Source organism: Hyla sarda, chromosome 3 (genome assembly GCF_029499605.1).
Source record: "Hyla sarda isolate aHylSar1 chromosome 3, aHylSar1.hap1, whole genome shotgun sequence".
In the NCBI taxonomy this organism is placed as follows: domain Eukaryota; kingdom Metazoa; phylum Chordata; class Amphibia; order Anura; family Hylidae; genus Hyla; species Hyla sarda.
Genome location: NC_079191.1, coordinates 211763705 through 211782855, shown reverse-complemented (window position 1 = coordinate 211782855; position 19151 = coordinate 211763705). Strand labels below are relative to the sequence as shown.

At 44.5% G+C, this 19151-nt stretch overlaps 1 protein-coding gene across 6 annotated transcripts in view; it reads right to left on the bottom strand.

Annotated features, from left to right (window-relative positions):
- Positions 1–19151, bottom strand: part of LOC130362077 (cytochrome P450 3A9-like) — a 124609-nt gene that overhangs the window by 98743 nt on the left and 6715 nt on the right. Inside the window, exons 1-2 of one of the 6 annotated variants that reach the window (XM_056566010.1) lie at positions 6763–6876; positions 5364–5650 (exon numbers count right to left, since the gene is read on the bottom strand). The exons of the other annotated variants lie outside the window; for them this stretch is intronic. Coding sequence (XP_056421985.1) covers positions 5364–5434 — 71 coding nt within the window. The 5' untranslated portion in view covers positions 5435–5650; positions 6763–6876. Of the gene's footprint in view, positions 1–5363; positions 5651–6762; positions 6877–19151 lie in introns of those variants that run through there. 6 annotated transcript variants of the gene reach the window in all.

Genomic DNA, 19151 nt, shown 5'->3' with positions numbered 1-19151 from the left:
CCCCCGCCAGCGCCTATATTCTTGCCGGCGCATTAATAAAGATATGACCCCGACAGCACATTTTGACATATATGCCCCCCGCCGGCGCATATATATATATATATATATATATATATATATATATATATATACACACACACACCCCCTGCTGGCTGCTGGCACTATGCACTGCTGATAGAAATACTTTTCATTCATAGCGCTGCAGTGGCATATTGTGACAAATGCTCTGGGGGGGGGGTCACATTATAAATGCGCTGGCGGGGGTCATGTCTTTATTAATGCGCTGCAGGGGTGTATATATATATATATATATATATATATGCGCCGGCGGGGGGGGGTATATAAATATATATAAATGTGCTGGCGGGGGTGATATCTTGATTAATGCGCCGGCAGGGGGTATATATATATATATATATATATATATATATATATGCGCTAATGGGGGTCATATCTTCATTAATGGGCTGTGGGGGCATATCATAAATGCACTGGAGGGCAAGATATATAGGCTATATGTCTGCCCCCCTGCAGCGCTATATATCTTGCCCCCCACAGGGCTTTTAATATACATGTTCACAGGGCATTTTAAAAACCCTACGGAGAGCCCTGAATGGCTCCTCGGTACTGGCCATTTAGGGCTCCCCACAGGGGATTTAAAGGGGTATTCCAGGAAAAAACTTTTTTATATATATCAACTGGCTCCAGAAAGTTAAACAGATTTGTAAATTACACAGTCCACACAATAGATACCCGACACTGCCCGGCTCAAGCACTCCAATAGTTCCGGTCGTTTCCACCAGCAGCAATTCCGTTCACACAGTAACTAGGTGGTGCTCACAGTGCAGTAAAAAGGCAGTCCACTTCAAACTAAATATCCAGCAATAGAAAGAAATACACCGGGCAACTCACCATTTGATGCTTGTGTGTATTTATTGGATAAAACGGTACATCAGTGCGGCAGATGCTCGTGCAGGGATGTTTCACAGGCTACGGCCCGTTTCTCGCGATACTTCGCGCTTCTACAGGCCTCACACATCACTGCCTTCAGAAGCACGTCTTAAATAGTACCTGCCCTCCTGCTATCTCGGACACTCCCATAACAACAGCTTACAAGTAAGTGATTTAAAACAACTCTAAAAACATATATGCAGAACAGACATAGATGAATTTACAAAAGTGCATTTAGTTCAGTCTTGTCATTAAGACCACTACGACCCATTGCATCTAAACGCAATATCCACCTTGTTTCTTTTCTCAGCAGAATATCATCTTTATTCCATCCATTGTGAGCATATTCAACTCTCTCGATACCGGTAAATTTAAAGGGCTCTGTTTCTCCCTTATGTGCGTCATTAATGTGTACAATGAAACGCAGAGCTCCTATTCCGGTTTTTAAAGAGCGAGCATGCTCACGTATACGGTGGAAAAAAGGTATTTTCGCTTTCCCAATATAGTAGCGATTACATGTACATGTTAATGCATACACAATGTGGGATGACCTACATGTAATTAACTGTTTAACATGGACTTCATATCCATTTAATGTTATAGTTTTTGCCTTGAAGTTGAATTGACAGAACGAACAGGACCCACACGCAAAATTGCCTGTAGGTCTCTGTTCAGACAGCCAATCTCTCCCTTTAATTCTTTTTTGTTGTTGTTTTTGTTTTCTCAGGATGTCTCCAATAGTTTTGTTTTTCTTGTATGTTACTAGGGGTCTCTCCTTAGTAAATCTAGCCAGATCTTCATCACTTTGCAGTCAGTTCCAATTATTAAGAATGGCATTCTTTATTATGTTATTTAATGGCGAATTATCAAGAGAGAAGACTATTCTGCCTGCTTTATTTTTCCTCTTTCTTTCCCTCTTTTCTTTGCTATTGACTCTCTTCAACCTTAAAAACTGGCTGTAAGGGATACTGTGCTTCACATGGGGGGGGGGGGGGGGGCAGGGAAGAGAGGACCCATAATGTAGTAATGCATTTTTTGCAATACTTTTTCTGAAACCAGAAGTGAAATTTTTTTCATCTACAATATCTATCTGTACGTCTAGGAATTCTAGATGTTTATCACCATACTGGGACGTGAAACGCATATTTATATCATTGGTGTTATTCATGAATTCAACTAATTCGTTGAATTCATTTTGCGTCCCGTCCCAGATGATGAATAAATCATCTACAAAACGCAGGTACATTTTTATTTTACCAACAAAAGGATTAGCAGTCGAAAAAACGTATTTTCTTTCCAGTATGGTGAGGAATATATTAGCATAAACACAACAGGTCGGAGACCACATTGCTGTTCCAAGTATTTGTCTATACCATTCCTCGCCATACTGGAAAGCATTGTTGGAGAGAATCAACAAAACGGCATCTGCAACAAAATCTATGAACTCAGGGGATTTATTGGTATGTTAAAGGAAGAGACGGAGAGCCTGTATACCCGCATCATGAGGGATTCGAGTATACAGGCTCTCAACGTCTACAGCCAAAAAATGCATTACTACGTTATGGGTCCTCTCATCCCCCCATGTTAAGCACAGTATCCCTTACAGACAGTTTTTAAGGTTGAACAGAGTCAATAGCAACCAAAATTACTATAATATTCAGGCAGATGATTTGGAGAAACGTTTAATAGAACGGGGTTACCCTAAAGAATTATTGAAAAAAGCAAGGGAGAAAACAGCTAAAGTCCCAAGAGAGACAGTATTGAGGGGGAAAGAAAAGAGGAAAAATAAAGCAGGCAGAATAGTCTTCTCTCTTGAGAATTCGCCATTAAGTAACATAATAAAGAATGCCATTCTTAATAATTGGAACTGACTGCAAAGTGATGAAGATCTGGCTAGATTTACTAAGGAGAGACCCCTAGTAACATACAAGAAAAACAAAACTATTGGAGACATCCTGAGAAAACAAAAACAACAACTAAAAAGAATTAAAGGGAGAGATTGGCTGTCTGAACAGAGACCTACAGGCAATTTTGCGTGTGGGTCCTGTTCGTTCTGTCAATTCAACTCCAAGGCAAAAACTATAACATTAAATGGATATGAAGTCCGTGTTAAACAGTTAATTACATGTAGGTCATCCCACATTGTGTATGCATTAACATGTACATGTAATCGCTACTATATTGGGAAAACAAAAAGATCTTTTTCCACCGTATACGTGAGCATGCTCGCTCTTTAAAAAACGGAATAGGAGCTCTGCGTTTCATTGTACACATTAATGACGCACATAAGGGAGAAACAGAGCCCTTTAAATTTACCGGTATCGAGAGAGTTGAATATGCTCACAATGGATGGAATAAAGATGATATTCTGCTGAGAAAAGAAACAAGGTGGATATTGCGTTTAGATGCAATGGGTCGTAGTGGTCTTAATGACAAGACTGAACTAAATGCACTTTTGTAAATTCATCTATGTCTGTTCTGCATATATGTTTTTAGAGTTGTTTTAAATCACTTACTTGTAAGCTGTTGTTATGGGAGTGTCCGTGATAGCAGGAGGGCAGGTACTATTTAAGACGTGCTTCTGAAGGCAGTGATGTGTGAGGCCTGTAGAAGCGCGAAGTATCGCGAGAAACGGGCCGTAGCCTGTGAAACATCCCTGCACGAGTGTCTGCCACACTGATGTACCGTTTTATCCAATAAATACACACAAGCATCAAATGGTGAGTTGCCCAGTGTATTTCTTTCTATTGCTGGATATTAGATTTGTAAATTACTTCTATTCAAAAATCTTAATCCTTTCAGTACTTATGAGCTTCTGAAGTTAAGGTTGTTCTTTTCTGTCTAAATCCTCTCTGAAACGCCCAGTTTAGAAGAGGTTTGCTATGGGGATTTGCTTCTAAACTTGGTGTTTCCCGAGAAACGTGTCATCAGAGAGGATTTAGACAGAAAAGAACAACCTTAACTTCAGAAGCTCATAAGTACTGAAAGGATTAAGATTTTTTTAATAGAAGTAATTTACAAGTCTGTTTAACTTTCTGGAGCCAGTTGATATATAAAAAAAAGTTTTTCCTGGAATACCCCTTTAAAAATGAAAGTTAAAACACACGATACATCGCAGGGTTGTGGAGCATGCCACCAGCTCCCTTGCTTAATAACTTCTGATCGCATCGGGTCTCAGAAGTGAGACCCGGTGTGATCAATCCCTCAGACCCTGTACTACAACCCCCATCATGGAACAGACTCTGTTCCATGATGGGTTTATTAATTTAAACACTAATGTAGCCTCCAAAGCTGTCTGCAGACTCCCGCAGCCAGGAAATCACTACTCCCATCATGGAAACAAGTCTGTTAAATGATGGGAGTAGTAGTAGTAGTCCCTCAGCACTGCAGAAGTCTGCTGATGTCACCTCTTCTGAGCATGCTCAGAAGTAATAATGGATATCATAAACCAGGTGCAAACGGATAACATAAAGGCTTATCTGTTTGCCATAGACTTCAATGTTAAAAATAACGGCCGTTAACTTACCCGTTTCTTGTGACGGAAGAAAAATTAGTGCATGTGCTGTTATTTCTTCCGTCACAAATAACGTCCGTTATTCACGACGGGCTATAACGGGTCATAACGGATAATCAAAAAATCCCACAGACTTGAATGGGATTTTGGAACGGATGTTTAACATATTAAGGCTTTTCTAAAGGACGTTTATAACAAATCTTTTAGCGGAACAACTTTATAGTGTGAAAGGGGCCAAAGTAGTGGATGCATGGAATAGCCTTCCTGCAGAAATGGCAGCTGAAAATACAGTGAAGGAGTGTAAGCATGGATAGGCATAAAGCTATCCTTCATATAAATAAAACAAAGAGGCAACAGCACTCCCATAAGGTACAATTGCACCTTATGGGAGTGCTGTTGCCTCTTTGTTTTATCTACATGGATGGGTCTGTGACCGGGATCTAAAGCAACTGTGTGCACCCCAGCATTTTCTCGTGTATTGGAGTGCTGCTCACCTACGTTTTACAGTATCCTTCATATAAGATAGGGACAAGGTCTATTAATAGTATTTAGAATATTGGGCAGACTAGATGGCCCAAATGGTTCTTATCTGCCGACACATTCTTTGTTTCTATGTAACACATTAAGAAGGATACTCACTTTGCATAACTGACATCCAGTTATTTATCCTGATCCCACTATTTTAACAGTATAGGGTTTAGACATGTCTCACTACTTATTCCCAGAAGAAACAAAAGGATCCATAGTGAAACTCCAATGAAGCAGTCTTCATCTGCATCATTCCCTATTGATATTTGATTGTCAGCTGATCTTTACTACTCAGTCAGGGAAGATATGCTTAGCAGCCACAGTAATAGTAAAGTACTCAATGTACAATCACATTGTATTTTTTACTCACAGTAAAAATAACAGGAACAGGATAGCCAGCAATATCAAGGTGCCAGGGGAGAGACTTGGTATGATGCTCATGATTCTTCCTGACTTCTTCCTTCCAGCTCTCTGAATGTCACTTTGAAGCCTGTCCCTATTTCTAACCACAATATGTAGTTTCAGTTTACTCCTCTTTGTTCCTTACTACTTCCGCCTCTCAGAGCAGAGAACAGTCACGTGATCACATGACATGGTCAGTTACGTCAGTGTTGTAAAGTTGCTAAGGAGGTGATTGAGTAATGTTTTCACTCTTGTCTGCAGAGAATGGAATACAATACCCAGTGCACAAATATCATTTCATTTTTTTTCACAACGAAAATAAAGTGGAGCAAAGAATCAGAAAAAGATACACTCAATACATAAATAATAGGCATCGGTCAATGATCCATGATGTTCTAAGACCCTTCATCCTAACAAAGGAATATATTTTAGTTGCATGTGTTTGCTAACAGCTGCCTAAGGCTGTATGCATGCAAATCTCCAGATGATTATTCCAAACATCTGGCCTGGATATATGTGACTGTATACTATATACTTGATTTGTCCACTCTTATCTTTATGGAAATTTTGTTGAGGAATCCAATTTATCCCAATACAAATTCAATACAATATAATGATGTGGTGTCCCGGTACAGAACACCGGTTCTCTGGAATGCTATCCCTCAATCCCTCAGACTCAACAACAACATCCATAGTTTCAAATGTGGCCTAAAAACACATCTCTTCAGACAGGCCTATAACGTTCTCTATAACATTAGTGTACTGAAGAGACAAAAAGAACAGAGGAGCGCGATCCTGGTGTATTATCAAAAACATTAAAAGTGTTCAACACGTATGTGCTCACCAGAGTTGGTTATGCTCAGAGCATAACATCTACAACAGCGCATCAATAGTGGGTCAGCAGCCCAGGAGAACCAGATCATCCAAGGAGGTCGGCAGGCAGTAGTAAAACAGACAATTAAAAGGAAGACATTTTCTCCAAAGCCAGGCGCTTCTCCCAATAAAAAGTTAACTTTATTCCGTCAGGAAAGACATAAAAAGTTGGTATAAAAAAGCACTTTCAACGCGTTTCTAGCTCGGACTGAGCTCTTTATCAAGACATACATGCACGTCTTGATAAAGAGCTCAGTCCGAGCTAGAAACGCGTTGAAAGTGCTTTTTATACCAACTTTTATGTCTTTCCTGACGGAATAAAGTTAACTTTTTATTGGGAGAAGCGCCTGGCTTTGGAGAAAATTTCTTCCTTTTTAATTGTCTGTTTTATAACATTCTCTAATTGGCCTCAACATATCCTCAATATATCCCCACACCTCTTGTTTGAATAGTTATTGTGTAATATTATGTCTGATACTTGTCTTTGTTTGTACCTCATAATTGTAAGCGCTGCGGAATCTGTAGGCGCTATATAAATAAATAAATAAATAAATAAATGCAGTCCTTATGTCCACTCAGGTAGAGTCCCTCAAGTCCACAGGGCTCTCCTGCAGGGTCTCCCTAAGTCATTATATGGTATTGTCTTGTATATTGAGTATGTACATCTATTATATGTATTGTACAGTGAATGTAAGTAATATGTGAAGGTCATGTGATCTGTCATGTGATAGGTGATCACATGATATACCCAGAGTTCCAGAGACACAGGTAACCCCAGGCAACCAGCTACCAATGGGCTTTAGTCCAGCCCCCTGATATATAAGGGGCTGTGGTCCCCACACTCTTACCTCCTGGATCCAAAAGCAAGCACAAGTCCTGTACAAGTCAAGTCCAGCATATCTAGGCCAAAGCCTATAAATCTGCAGACACATCAAATCTATGAGTACAAGTCAAGTCTCTACTGTCCCTACCAAAGTCATAACAGTAGTACAGTGGCCTGCATCATTATTACTGCAACTACAAGTCCAAGCAAGCCTGAGAGCTTCCCTGTGTCCCGGTCACCTCTGTGTAAGTTGGCTATTTGTAAAGACTGTTATACTGACTTCTTCAGTAAAGTTCCAGTTACATCAAAACCCTGCTTTGGACTCTCATTTACTATATGCCGTTTTGGGCTGGTTGTCGGCGGTGCCCAACACCATACAACCACATCCTGGCGTCATGAACACTAGGGGTTAATAACATCTTGCCCCAGGGGTTAACACCATCTGGCCCCGCTACCTACACCACTACACCCCGTGGTCGATGCCATAACACCGGTGGCTCACCACAATGACATCCTGGCTTGTAATGCTGCATGTGTAGCTATAGGAGTTGCAGCAGTTACAATTAAGACTGGGTCTATAAGCTTAGGGGTCCATATTACTGACTTTACTCTTAGCGGGGTACACCGATGTACAGCGGAGTACCCCTGTAATGACTAGCACAGTGCCTCTAATTTGCTCAACCTGATCATAGAGAGAACTGTTCAGCCATAAAGTTATATCTCCTCTCTTCATTCACCCCTACAATCAGTGCAGGGAAAAAACTGAAATTTTACAGTCAGGCAGGGGGTTTCTAGCACTGAGCATCCGGAATGACTTTTTGCCCAGTGCCCGGATTTTCAGGAGACCTCCACTGTGAACTGCATTTGCATCCTGACATGACATCATCCGCCTGCCTGGGGATGATGTATAAGCATCTTACCTGCAGGACTGAAACAAGAGTGGCTTTACAGGAACAGGCTAGGTGAATATTATTTGGGGGTTTATGTTCTATTTGGCCAAAATACATTAGTCGTCAACACTATGAGGGGCATTATCAGAAATTGTGGATCAAAAAGGGAGAATTATCACTAATTGAGGAGCAGTAAGAAGCATTATCACTAAATTGGGCCAAAAGGGGGCTTTATTAGCTATTGAAGGTCAATAAGGGGGCAGTATCACTAATCAGGCAGAAACCAGGGGGCATTATCACTAGAGTGATTAAGAGGTCATTATTACTGAGTAAGTGGCACAATTCCTGTTTGGTGGGCTTGCACTAGGTTTGCATAAATACTTGGGGGGACTCTTTATGTGTGGGTCCACAATTACTGTTGGTGTAATTCAGGGGGCACCTTTTCTGAGGGGAAAGGGCATCAGTATTGTCTAGGACACAATGGGAGCAGTACTACTATGGGGATTAGTAAGGGATCTCTATTTTGAATGGGGCATTAAGGAGAGAAACATAGTGCACTCTGGTGGATATCAAACCCTGCAGAGACAATTCGTGGCCCGGAGAAATCATCATGGCACACTGGGCTGAATGGAGGAGAAAAGGGAAGTTTGACTACTCCAAGAAGAAATGACCGGTGAGTTACTGAATGTATCTGCACTGTAATCATTTATATCAAGTCTGCAGAGTGATTATACCCCTCAGATCACCAGTTTAGTGCTGGTATGTAATCACTATATGGGTGCTGTATGGTGGTATTATTTATTTTTCTAGTAGACATATTCATAGTGTAAATTAATAATTGAGCCCTTGTATAGTGCTGTTATTTAGTAAGTGCTGGAACAGATTTTATGATAAAGTAATATTCAGGCAAAGTGTACAGATGAGGTAATGTATCTATGCCTGTTTTTTTTTTTTATTAATATGCTGCTTTTCATAGGGGAGGGGGCAAAATATGTGCCTTGTGGCTCGTGCCCTTTTAAGGTCTTAGCAATGCCCTTGCAACCAGGGCAATGCTGGAGCCTGGAAAGGTAAGTAACCACTAGACCTCAGATATGCTGCATTGATGCTTTCGCTACTTTCCATCAGGGACACTAACATTTACTCATTCACATGATTCTATGCTGGTCAAAGTGTCCCAGTCACTTAAAAAATATTTTGACATATCATAGTGACATGCCAAAGTTTTTCATTGGTTGAAGGCTGCTGAGACCCCTTTTATCAATTTTGCAGATGTAAGTCTTGCAATGTTTACTGATCATTTAACTGGTGATGGGTGCACACTAGGGAACATTTGAGAAAGGGGGTATTCCCTCCGAAATGTAGCAGTTTGTGGCAGAGAGAACCATCTGTCCCTGCTATCAAAAGGCTCCGATGAAAGTAAAGTAACCTGGAGTATAAACACTTTGCAGTGGACACTTAAAGGTGATTAACTTATGTACTTGTCTGCACTTTTTATGAAATACATGCAAATGGAATGTATTATTGAATTGTATGATTGCACTGAAAAATAAAATAAAATCTAAATTTCTAACACTATTGTGCATGTTATTTATGTACTAAACAATAGGGTGCAGTCTCTGGCAGGAGTACTGTGGGGGTGCGGCCTGTGGAAGGGGGGACTGTGGGGTACAGTGCGTAAGAGAAGTACAGATGCATTCTGTGGAAGTGGAGCCATGAGGTGCAAACAGTGTAGGGGAAGTGACCATTGCTTGGTGCTAGGAGGCCACTGCATGCAGTCTGTGTGAGGGGGACCATAAGTTCCAGCTGTGTGAGTCAGAGGGCACCTATGGGATACTGTTTGTGAGGGGGACAATGAGATGTGTCTGATGCTGGCCATTCAACACCCTTAAAACTGCAGTTAATATTGAGGGTATGTAGGCAGCTAAATGTTGAGTGGAAAACCTCCAATAGGTTTTCATGTGATGTATTCAAGGGGTCCCAGTTGGTTTTCATGGCAGCCTATAGGCCTTCTGAAGGTTTCTGTGACCGTCATGTACCGCCAGCGGAGGTAACTAGTGATGCTATCCACCACTACTTATCTCCTTATACTCTGTGGGCTGAGCTCTCTGCATCCGACCCTAAAGGCAGTGAAAAACTGTCACAGTGTGAAAAATTGGCTGTTACGCCGAGCGCTCCGGGTCCCCGCTCCTCCCCGGAGCGCTCGCTTCACTCTCCCCGCGGCAGCGCTCCGGTCACGTCCTCTGACCCGGGGCGCTGCGATTCCGCTGCCAGCCGGGATGCGATTCGCGATGCGGGTAGCGCCCGCTCGCGATGCGCACCCCGGCTCCCCTACCTGACTCGCTCTCCGTCTGTTCTGTCCCGGCGCGCGCGGCCCCGCTCCCTAGGGCGCGCGCGCGCCGGGTCTCTGCGATTTAAAGGGCCACTGCGCCGCTGATTGGCGCAGTGGTTCCAATTAGTGTGTTCACCTGTGCACTTCCCTATATCACCTCACTTCCCCTGCACTCCCTTGCCGGATCTTGTTGCCTTAGTGCCAGTGAAAGCGTTCCTTGTGTGTTCCTTGCCTGTGTTTCCAGACCTTCTGCCGTTGCCCCTGACTACGATCCTTGCTGCCTGCCCCGACCTTCTGCTACGTCCGACCTTGCTTTTGCCTACTCCCTTGTACCGCGCCTATCTTCAGCAGCCAGAGAGGTGAGCCGTTGCTAGTGGATACGACCTGGTCACTACCGCCGCAGCAAGACCATCCCGCTTTGCGGCGGGCTCTGGTGAAAACCAGTAGTGGCTTAGAACCGGTCCACTAGCACGGTCCACGCCAATCCCTCTCTGGCACAGAGGATCCACTACCTGCCAGCCGGCGTCGTGACAGTAGATCCGGCCATGGATCCCGCTGAAGTTCCTCTGCCAGTTGTCGCTGACCTCACCACGGTGGTCGCCCAGCAGTCACAACAGATAGCGCAACAAGGCCAACAGCTGTCTCAACTGACCATTATGCTACAACAGTTACTACCACAGCTTCAGCAGTCATCTCCTCCGCCAGCTCCTGCACCTCCTCCGCAGCGAGTGGCCGCTCCTGGGATACGCTTATCCTTGCCGGATAAATTTGATGGGGACTCTAAGTTTTGCCGTGGCTTTCTTTCCCAATGTTCCCTGCATCTGGAGATGATGTCGGACCTGTTTCCCACTGAAAGGTCTAAGGTGGCTTTCGTAGTCAGCCTTCTGTCCGGAAAAGCCCTGTCATGGGCCACACCGCTCTGGGACCGCAATGACCCCGTCACTGCCTCTGTACACTCCTTCTTCTCGGAAATCCGAAGTGTCTTTGAGGAACCTGCCCGAGCCTCTTCTGCTGAGACTGCCCTGTTGAACCTGGTCCAGGGTAATTCTTCCGTTGGCGAGTATGCCGTACAATTCCGTACTCTTGCTTCAGAATTGTCCTGGAATAATGAGGCCCTCTGCGCGACCTTCAAAAAAGGCCTATCCAGCAACATTAAAGATGTTCTGGCCGCACGAGAAATTCCTGCTAATCTACATGAACTTATTCACCTAGCCACTCGCATTGACATGCGTTTTTCCGAAAGGCGTCAGGAACTCCGCCAAGATATGGACTCTGTTCGCACGAGGCGTTTCTTCTCCTCGGCTCCTCTCTCCTCTGGTCCCCTGCAATCTGTTCCTGTGCCTCCCGCCGTGGAGGCTATGCAGGTCGACCGGTCTCGCCTGACACCTCAAGAGAGGACACGACGCCGTATGGAGAACCTCTGCCTGTACTGTGCTAGTACCGAACACTTCCTGAGAGATTGTCCTATCCGTCCTCCCCGCCTGGAAAGACGTACGCTGACTCCGCACAAAGGTGAGACAGTCCTTGATGTCTACTCTGCTTCTCCACGTCTTACTGTGCCTGTGCGGATGTCTGCCTCTGCCTTCTCCTTCTCTACAGTGGCCTTCTTGGACTCTGGATCTGCAGGAAATTTTATTTTGGCCTCTCTCGTCAACAGGTTCAACATCCCGGTGACCAGTCTCGCCAGACCCCTCTACATCAATTGTGTAAATAATGAAAGATTGGACTGTACCATACGTTTCCGCACGGAGCCCCTTCTTATGAGCATCGGATCTCATCATGAGAGGATTGAACTTTTGGTCCTCCCCAATTGCACCTCGGAAATTCTCCTTGGACTTCCCTGGCTTCAACTTCATTCCCCTACCCTGGATTGGTCCACTGGGGAGATCAAGAGTTGGGGGTCCTCTTGTTCCAAGAACTGTCTAAAACCGGTTCCCAGTAACCCTTGCCGTAACTCTGTGGTTCCTCCAGTAACCGGTCTCCCTAAGGCCTATATGGACTTCGCGGATGTTTTCTGCAAAAAACAAGCTGAGACTCTACCTCCTCACAGGCCTTATGATTGCCCTATCGACCTCCTCCCGGGCACTACTCCACCCCAGGGCAGAATTTATCCTCTCTCTGCCCCAGAGACTCTTGCCATGTCCGAATACGTCCAGGAGAATCTAAAAAAGGGCTTTATCCGTAAATCCTCCTCTCCTGCCGGAGCCGGATTTTTCTTTGTGTCCAAAAAAGATGGCTCCCTACGTCCTTGCATTGACTACCGCGGTCTTAATAAAATCACGGTTAAGAACCGCTACCCCTTACCCCTCATCTCTGAACTCTTTGATCGCCTCCAAGGTGCCCACATCTTCACTAAATTGGACTTAAGAGGCGCCTATAACCTCATCCGCATCAGAGAGGGGGACGAGTGGAAAACGGCATTTAACACCAGAGATGGACACTTTGAGTATCTGGTCATGCCCTTTGGACTGTGCAACGCCCCTGCCGTCTTCCAAGACTTTGTCAATGAAATTTTTCGTGATCTGTTATACTCCTGTGTTGTTGTATATCTGGACGATATCCTAATTTTTTCTGCCAATCTAGAAGAACACCGCCAGCATGTCCGTATGGTTCTTCAGAGACTTCGTGACAACCAACTCTATGCCAAAATTGAGAAATGTCTGTTTGAATGCCAATCTCTTCCTTTTCTAGGATATTTGGTCTCTGGCCAGGGACTACAGATGGATCCAGACAAACTCTCTGCCGTCTTAGATTGGCCACGCCCCTCCGGACTCCGTGCTATCCAACGCTTTTTGGGGTTCGCCAATTATTACAGGCAATTTATTCCACATTTTTCTACCATTGTGGCTCCTATCGTGGCTTTAACCAAAAAAAATGCTGATCCCAAGTCCTGACCTCCTCAAGCAGAAGACGCCTTTAAACGACTCAAGTCTGCCTTTTCTTCGGCTCCCGTCCTCTCCAGACCTGACCCTTCCAAACCCTTCCTATTGGAGGTTGATGCCTCCTCAGTGGGAGCTGGAGCTGTTCTTCTACAAAAAAATTCTTCCGGGCATGCTGTCACTTGTGGTTTTTTCTCTAGGACCTTCTCTCCAGCGGAGAGGAACTACTCCATCGGGGATCGAGAGCTTCTAGCCATTAAATTAGCACTTGAGGAATGGAGGCATCTGCTGGAGGGATCAAGTTCTCCTGTTATTATCTACACCGACCACAAGAACCTCTCCTACCTCCAGTCTGCCCAACGGCTGAATCCTCGCCAGGCCCGGTGGTCTCTGTTCTTTGCCCGATTTAATTTTGAGATTCACTTTCGTCCTGCCGATAAGAACATTAGGGCCGATGCTCTCTCTCGTTCCTCGGATGCCTCAGAAGTTGAACTCTCTCCGCAACACATCATTCCACCTGACTGCCTGATCTCCACTTCTCCTGCCTCCATCAGGCAGACTCCTCCAGGAAAGACCTTTGTTTCTCCTCGCCAACGCCTCGGAATCCTCAAATGGGGTCACTCCTCCCATCTCGCAGGTCATGCGGGTATCAAGAAATCTGTGCAACTCATCTCCCGCTTCTATTGGTGGCCGACTCTGGAGACGGATGTTGTGGACTTTGTGCGAGCCTGCACTATCTGTGCCCGGGATAAGACTCCTCGCCAGAAGCCCGCTGGTTTTCTTCATCCTCTGCCTGTCCCCGAACAGCCTTGGTCTCTGATTGGTATGGATTTTATTACTGATTTACCCCCTTCCCGTGGCAACACTGTTATTTGGGTGGTCGTTGATCGATTCTCCAAAATGGCACATTTCATCCCTCTTCCTGGTCTTCCTTCTGCGCCTCAGTTGGCTAAACAATTTTTTGTACACATTTTTCGTCTTCACGGGTTGCCTACGCAGATTGTCTCGGATAGAGGCGTCCAATTCGTGTCTAAATTCTGGAGGGCTCTCTGTAAACAACTCAAGATTAAATTAAATTTTTCTTCTGCATATCATCCCCAGTCCAATGGACAAGTAGAAAGGATTAACCAGATCTTGGGTGATTATTTGCGACATTTTGTTTCCTCCCGCCAGGATGACTGGGCAGATCTCCTCCCATGGGCCGAATTCTCGTATAACTTCAGGGTCTCTGAGTCTTCCTCCAAATCCCCATTTTTCGTGGTGTACGGCCGTCACCCTCTTCCCCCCCTCCCTACTCCCTTGCCCTCTGGTCTGCCCGCTGTGGATGAAATTTCTCGTGACCTTTCCATCATATGGAGAGAGACCCAAAAATCTCTCTTACAGGCTTCATCACGCATGAAGAAGTTCGCGGATAAGAAAAGAAGAGCTCCCCCCGTTTTTTCCCCTGGAGACAAGGTATGGCTCTCCGCTAAATATGTCCGCTTCCGTGTCCCTAGCTACAAGTTGGGACCACGCTATCTTGGTCCTTTCAAAATTTTGTGTCAAATTAATCCTGTCTCTTATAAACTTCTTCTTCCTCCCTCTCTTCGTATCCCTAATGCCTTTCACGTCTCTCTTCTCAAACCACTCATCCTCAACCGTTTTTCTCCCAAATCTGTTCCTCCCACTCCTGTTTCCGGCTCCTCGGACATCTTCTCGGTCAAAGAAATTTTAGCTGCCAAAAAGGTCAGAGGGAAAAATTTTTTTTTAGTGGACTGGGAGGGTTGTGGTCCTGAAGAGAGATCCTGGGAACCTGAGGACAACATCCTAGACAAAAGTCTGCTCCTCAGGTTCTCAGGCTCTAAGAAGAGGGGGAGACCCAAGGGGGGGGGTACTGTTACGCCGAGCGCTCCGGGTCCCCGCTCCTCCCCGGAGCGCTCGCTTCACTCTCCCCGCGGCAGCGCTCCGGTCACGTCCTCTGACCCGGGGCGCTGCGATTCCGCTGCCAGCCGGGATGCGATTCGCGATGCGGGTAGCGCCCGCTCGCGATGCGCACCCCGGCTCCCCTACCTGACTCGCTCTCCGTCTGTTCTGTCCCGGCGCGCGCGGCCCCGCTCCCTAGGGCGCGCGCGCGCCGGGTCTCTGCGATTTAAAGGGCCACTGCGCCGCTGATTGGCGCAGTGGTTCCAATTAGTGTGTTCACCTGTGCACTTCCCTATATCACCTCACTTCCCCTGCACTCCCTTGCCGGATCTTGTTGCCTTAGTGCCAGTGAAAGCGTTCCTTGTGTGTTCCTTGCCTGTGTTTCCAGACCTTCTGCCGTTGCCCCTGACTACGATCCTTGCTGCCTGCCCCGACCTTCTGCTACGTCCGACCTTGCTTTTGCCTACTCCCTTGTACCGCGCCTATCTTCAGCAGCCAGAGAGGTGAGCCGTTGCTAGTGGATACGACCTGGTCACTACCGCCGCAGCAAGACCATCCCGCTTTGCGGCGGGCTCTGGTGAAAACCAGTAGTGGCTTAGAACCGGTCCACTAGCACGGTCCACGCCAATCCCTCTCTGGCACAGAGGATCCACTACCTGCCAGCCGGCGTCGTGACATTGGCATTTCCACACAATAAAAAAAAGCCATTCATGAGGAGAAAAACTACAGAAAATACTCAAGTGGAAAAGTAGCCTAAAAAAAGCGACATTAAGGCAATATATGTTGGACATTTCATAAAAACCAATTGCACAAGATATAGTGGCCCAGATTAACTATTGCAAATGCAACAGAATTACATTATTATTATTACATTATTATTATGAGTTTTAAACACTTTTTCAAAGGGTCAGGCATAGGGGTCGTAACCTCAATAAAGTGTCATGGTTTTGATTTAAAGGGGACGTGGCCTAAATACTCCAAAATGTGATGAACGATTCCTGTTTGAAATAAGTAGTAGTTGGTCTAAACTTAGACTAAACAAATATTCCAGATTTATCAGACTCATACACTTTGATAACACTAAAAAATTTGAAGACTGTTCTAGTCTACTTTGTACACTGACATTAACTGATTGGCACGGATTCTGACATTAACTCTGTCACGGCTCTGGGCCACCAGATATATTGACATCAACAATGTTGCTGTCTAATATCACTGATTGGATATGGACAATAATCCCTTCACTGTCCCAGACCACCAAGGCTACAAACATTAACTTCCTTTATTTCCATAGACAGCCAGATGAAAGCTAAGGCTGATATATAGAGTGTAGTTGATTGTTAGTGATGAGCGGCAAAGGCCATATTCGAATTCGCAATATTTCGCAAATACTTGGATGAACATTCGTCCTATATTCTCGAATTTTGCATATTGGTTCACTTTTTTTTCCATTTTTGCAAATCTTAATAAAATTTGCAGCATGTGCGATTATAGCTTTCAACTAACTACTTTCCTATTGATTGCTAGGGATGTTGCTAACCTCTGACAACTGTATTTGCATCTTTCTCATTGGCCCACAAGCTTAAAGAAGGGAGGGATCAGTGTTCTCTGGAAGTGCTGATTCGCATATTTTTCCCATAAAATTTGCATTCGCATAATCACCCTCTTTGGACCACAAGCTGGAAGCAGGTAGGGATGATCACTTTTTATCATTGTGATGTGTTCTGTGAAATAAACGAATATTCATCATAACGAATATAAAATGACGAAGTGCCGATATTCGCGAAAAAAAATCGCTATTCGAATATTCGCGCTCTATTGATTATGTGTGTGCGTGTGTATATATATATATATATATATATATATATATATATGTACATTGCAGTGTGAATGAAGCCTAAGTGACTGTAAAAACAAGTAATTTTTTATTTTGCTTATGTTCAAATATGACATGTCCTTATATAGCTTTTAAATTTCCTATGACTTTACTTTTTTTTTTATGTTATCAATAACTTTAAGAAGTGCTTTTACTTTGTAATTTATTGCCCTTTTACAGCTTTCTGTGACTGACTTAACCAGGATACACAGAGAAGTTAATCTATTGTACTTATCTTTGCTGGGAGCCATAAGGTTGGTTATCTTTGTGTTAACATGCAAGGTGTAAAGTCCAATAAGATTACAATAACATTACATCAGTCCTACAGTGTGAAGTCACAGTACAGTAAATAACTGAATGTGACTTACTAATATATATATATACATACATACAGTCATGGCAATAAATGTTGGCACCCCTGAAATGTTGGCACCCCTGTGTATTGGAACTAAACCAAAAAAGGGAGGAAAAAAAGCAAATTGGACTTAATGTCACACCAATCTCCAAAAATGTTGTTGACAGAATTATTTGCACCCTTTCAAAATTGTGGAAAAATAAGATTGTTTCAAGCATGTGAACATTAGCCAGCCACTAAACTCTGCTCTGTACAGATGAGTGGCAAAACCCAGAAACAGCTGTGGAGTGATCTTTGGCTTGGCATACATTCCAAGTCAGTTTCCCAGAGTCCAAGTTGGAGGGATTCCTGCTAAAATGTGATGTTAGAGCTGCTGTGCGTATACTTTCTTCCCAGAAATGAATAAAAAATTACCCTGAACAGATCCGTACAGGCAGGGCCACCATCAGGGGGGAGGGGGTGGGGGGTACAACCCATACTCCTGTAAGGGGCCCGGAGCTTCAGGGGGGACCGGCCCTGTCCTTTTTTTTTTTGACTGTGTCTGTCACTCACTGACCGCTGGGGGCCCGCCACTGTACACTGCTCGCTGACTGATTGACTGACTATATACAGTCAGCCAATCAGTCAGAATGCAGCAGTGCACCTCTACTGCACATATCTCCGGGGCCGGCGGCCACTGTCTCTTTAAATCTGCAGTGGCCGGCGTGAGGTCATCCCCCTCCCCGCCCTATCGCCCAACAATTCGCCAGTAAAAGAAAAAGGGCTTCTTTCATCACTGCTCCTGCCTGGCTATCTCCCAGGGGGTAATATAGAAAGGGGAGCAATATGAGCAGCATAATATACAATGGGGACAAAATGAGAGGGGATAATATACAATTGGGGGCAATATGAGGGGGATAATATACAATGGGGGCAAAATGAGGGGCATAATATAGAATGAAGGGCAATGTGAGGGGCATAATATACAATGGGGCAAAATGAGGGGCATAATATACAATGAAGCGCAATGTGAGGGGGATAAAATACTATGGGGGCACAATGAGGGGCATAATATACAATGAAGGGCAATGTGAGGGGGATAAAATACTATGGGGGCACAATGAGGGGCATAATATACAATGAAGGGCAATTTGAAGGGCATAAAATACTATGGAGGCAAAATGAGGGGCATAATATACAATGGGGGCAATGTAAGAGGCACAATATACTATGGGGCAATGTGAGGGACATAATATACCATGGGGGTAATGTTTCTGGCATAATAACCTATGGGGGCAATGTTTGGGCCTGCTAATCTATAGGGACAATGTTGGGGCCTAATGCTATACAGCTGCACAGAGGGATCTAATACTATATGGGGCAGTGTAATACATATGGGGGTTGTATAGAGGTGATGATTTTGCTGTAGAGAGGAGCCTAAAATGTTTGTCTGGTCTGCATATAGTGACTTTTATTTCCTTACAGTATGGTGGTATTATTTTGTGGTAAGCTCGTGGGGGGTGTAGGGTATACGGGGTGTAGCTGTGCAGTGATGAAAGGGTGCTGGTTTAACCCTTAACTGTCGTGACGCCAGGATGAGGGCTCCTCTGTATATGCTTGTCCTCCTGCCACCTGTCCCAAGAGCGACAGGGAGGAATAATAAATGATTGTCCACAACCGGAGGTTTCAGAAAACTTTTACTGCAGGTTTTATGCAGAATTAAACAGGAACAGTCTTTGTACAAGAAGAGTCTATTAGAATCCTGACAGTTGGTTGGGACCTTGGGAGTTTTAAGCTCAGGAGATTTATATTCGCTGTTCCGCTGGATTTAGAGGATTGAGTTTAGGTCC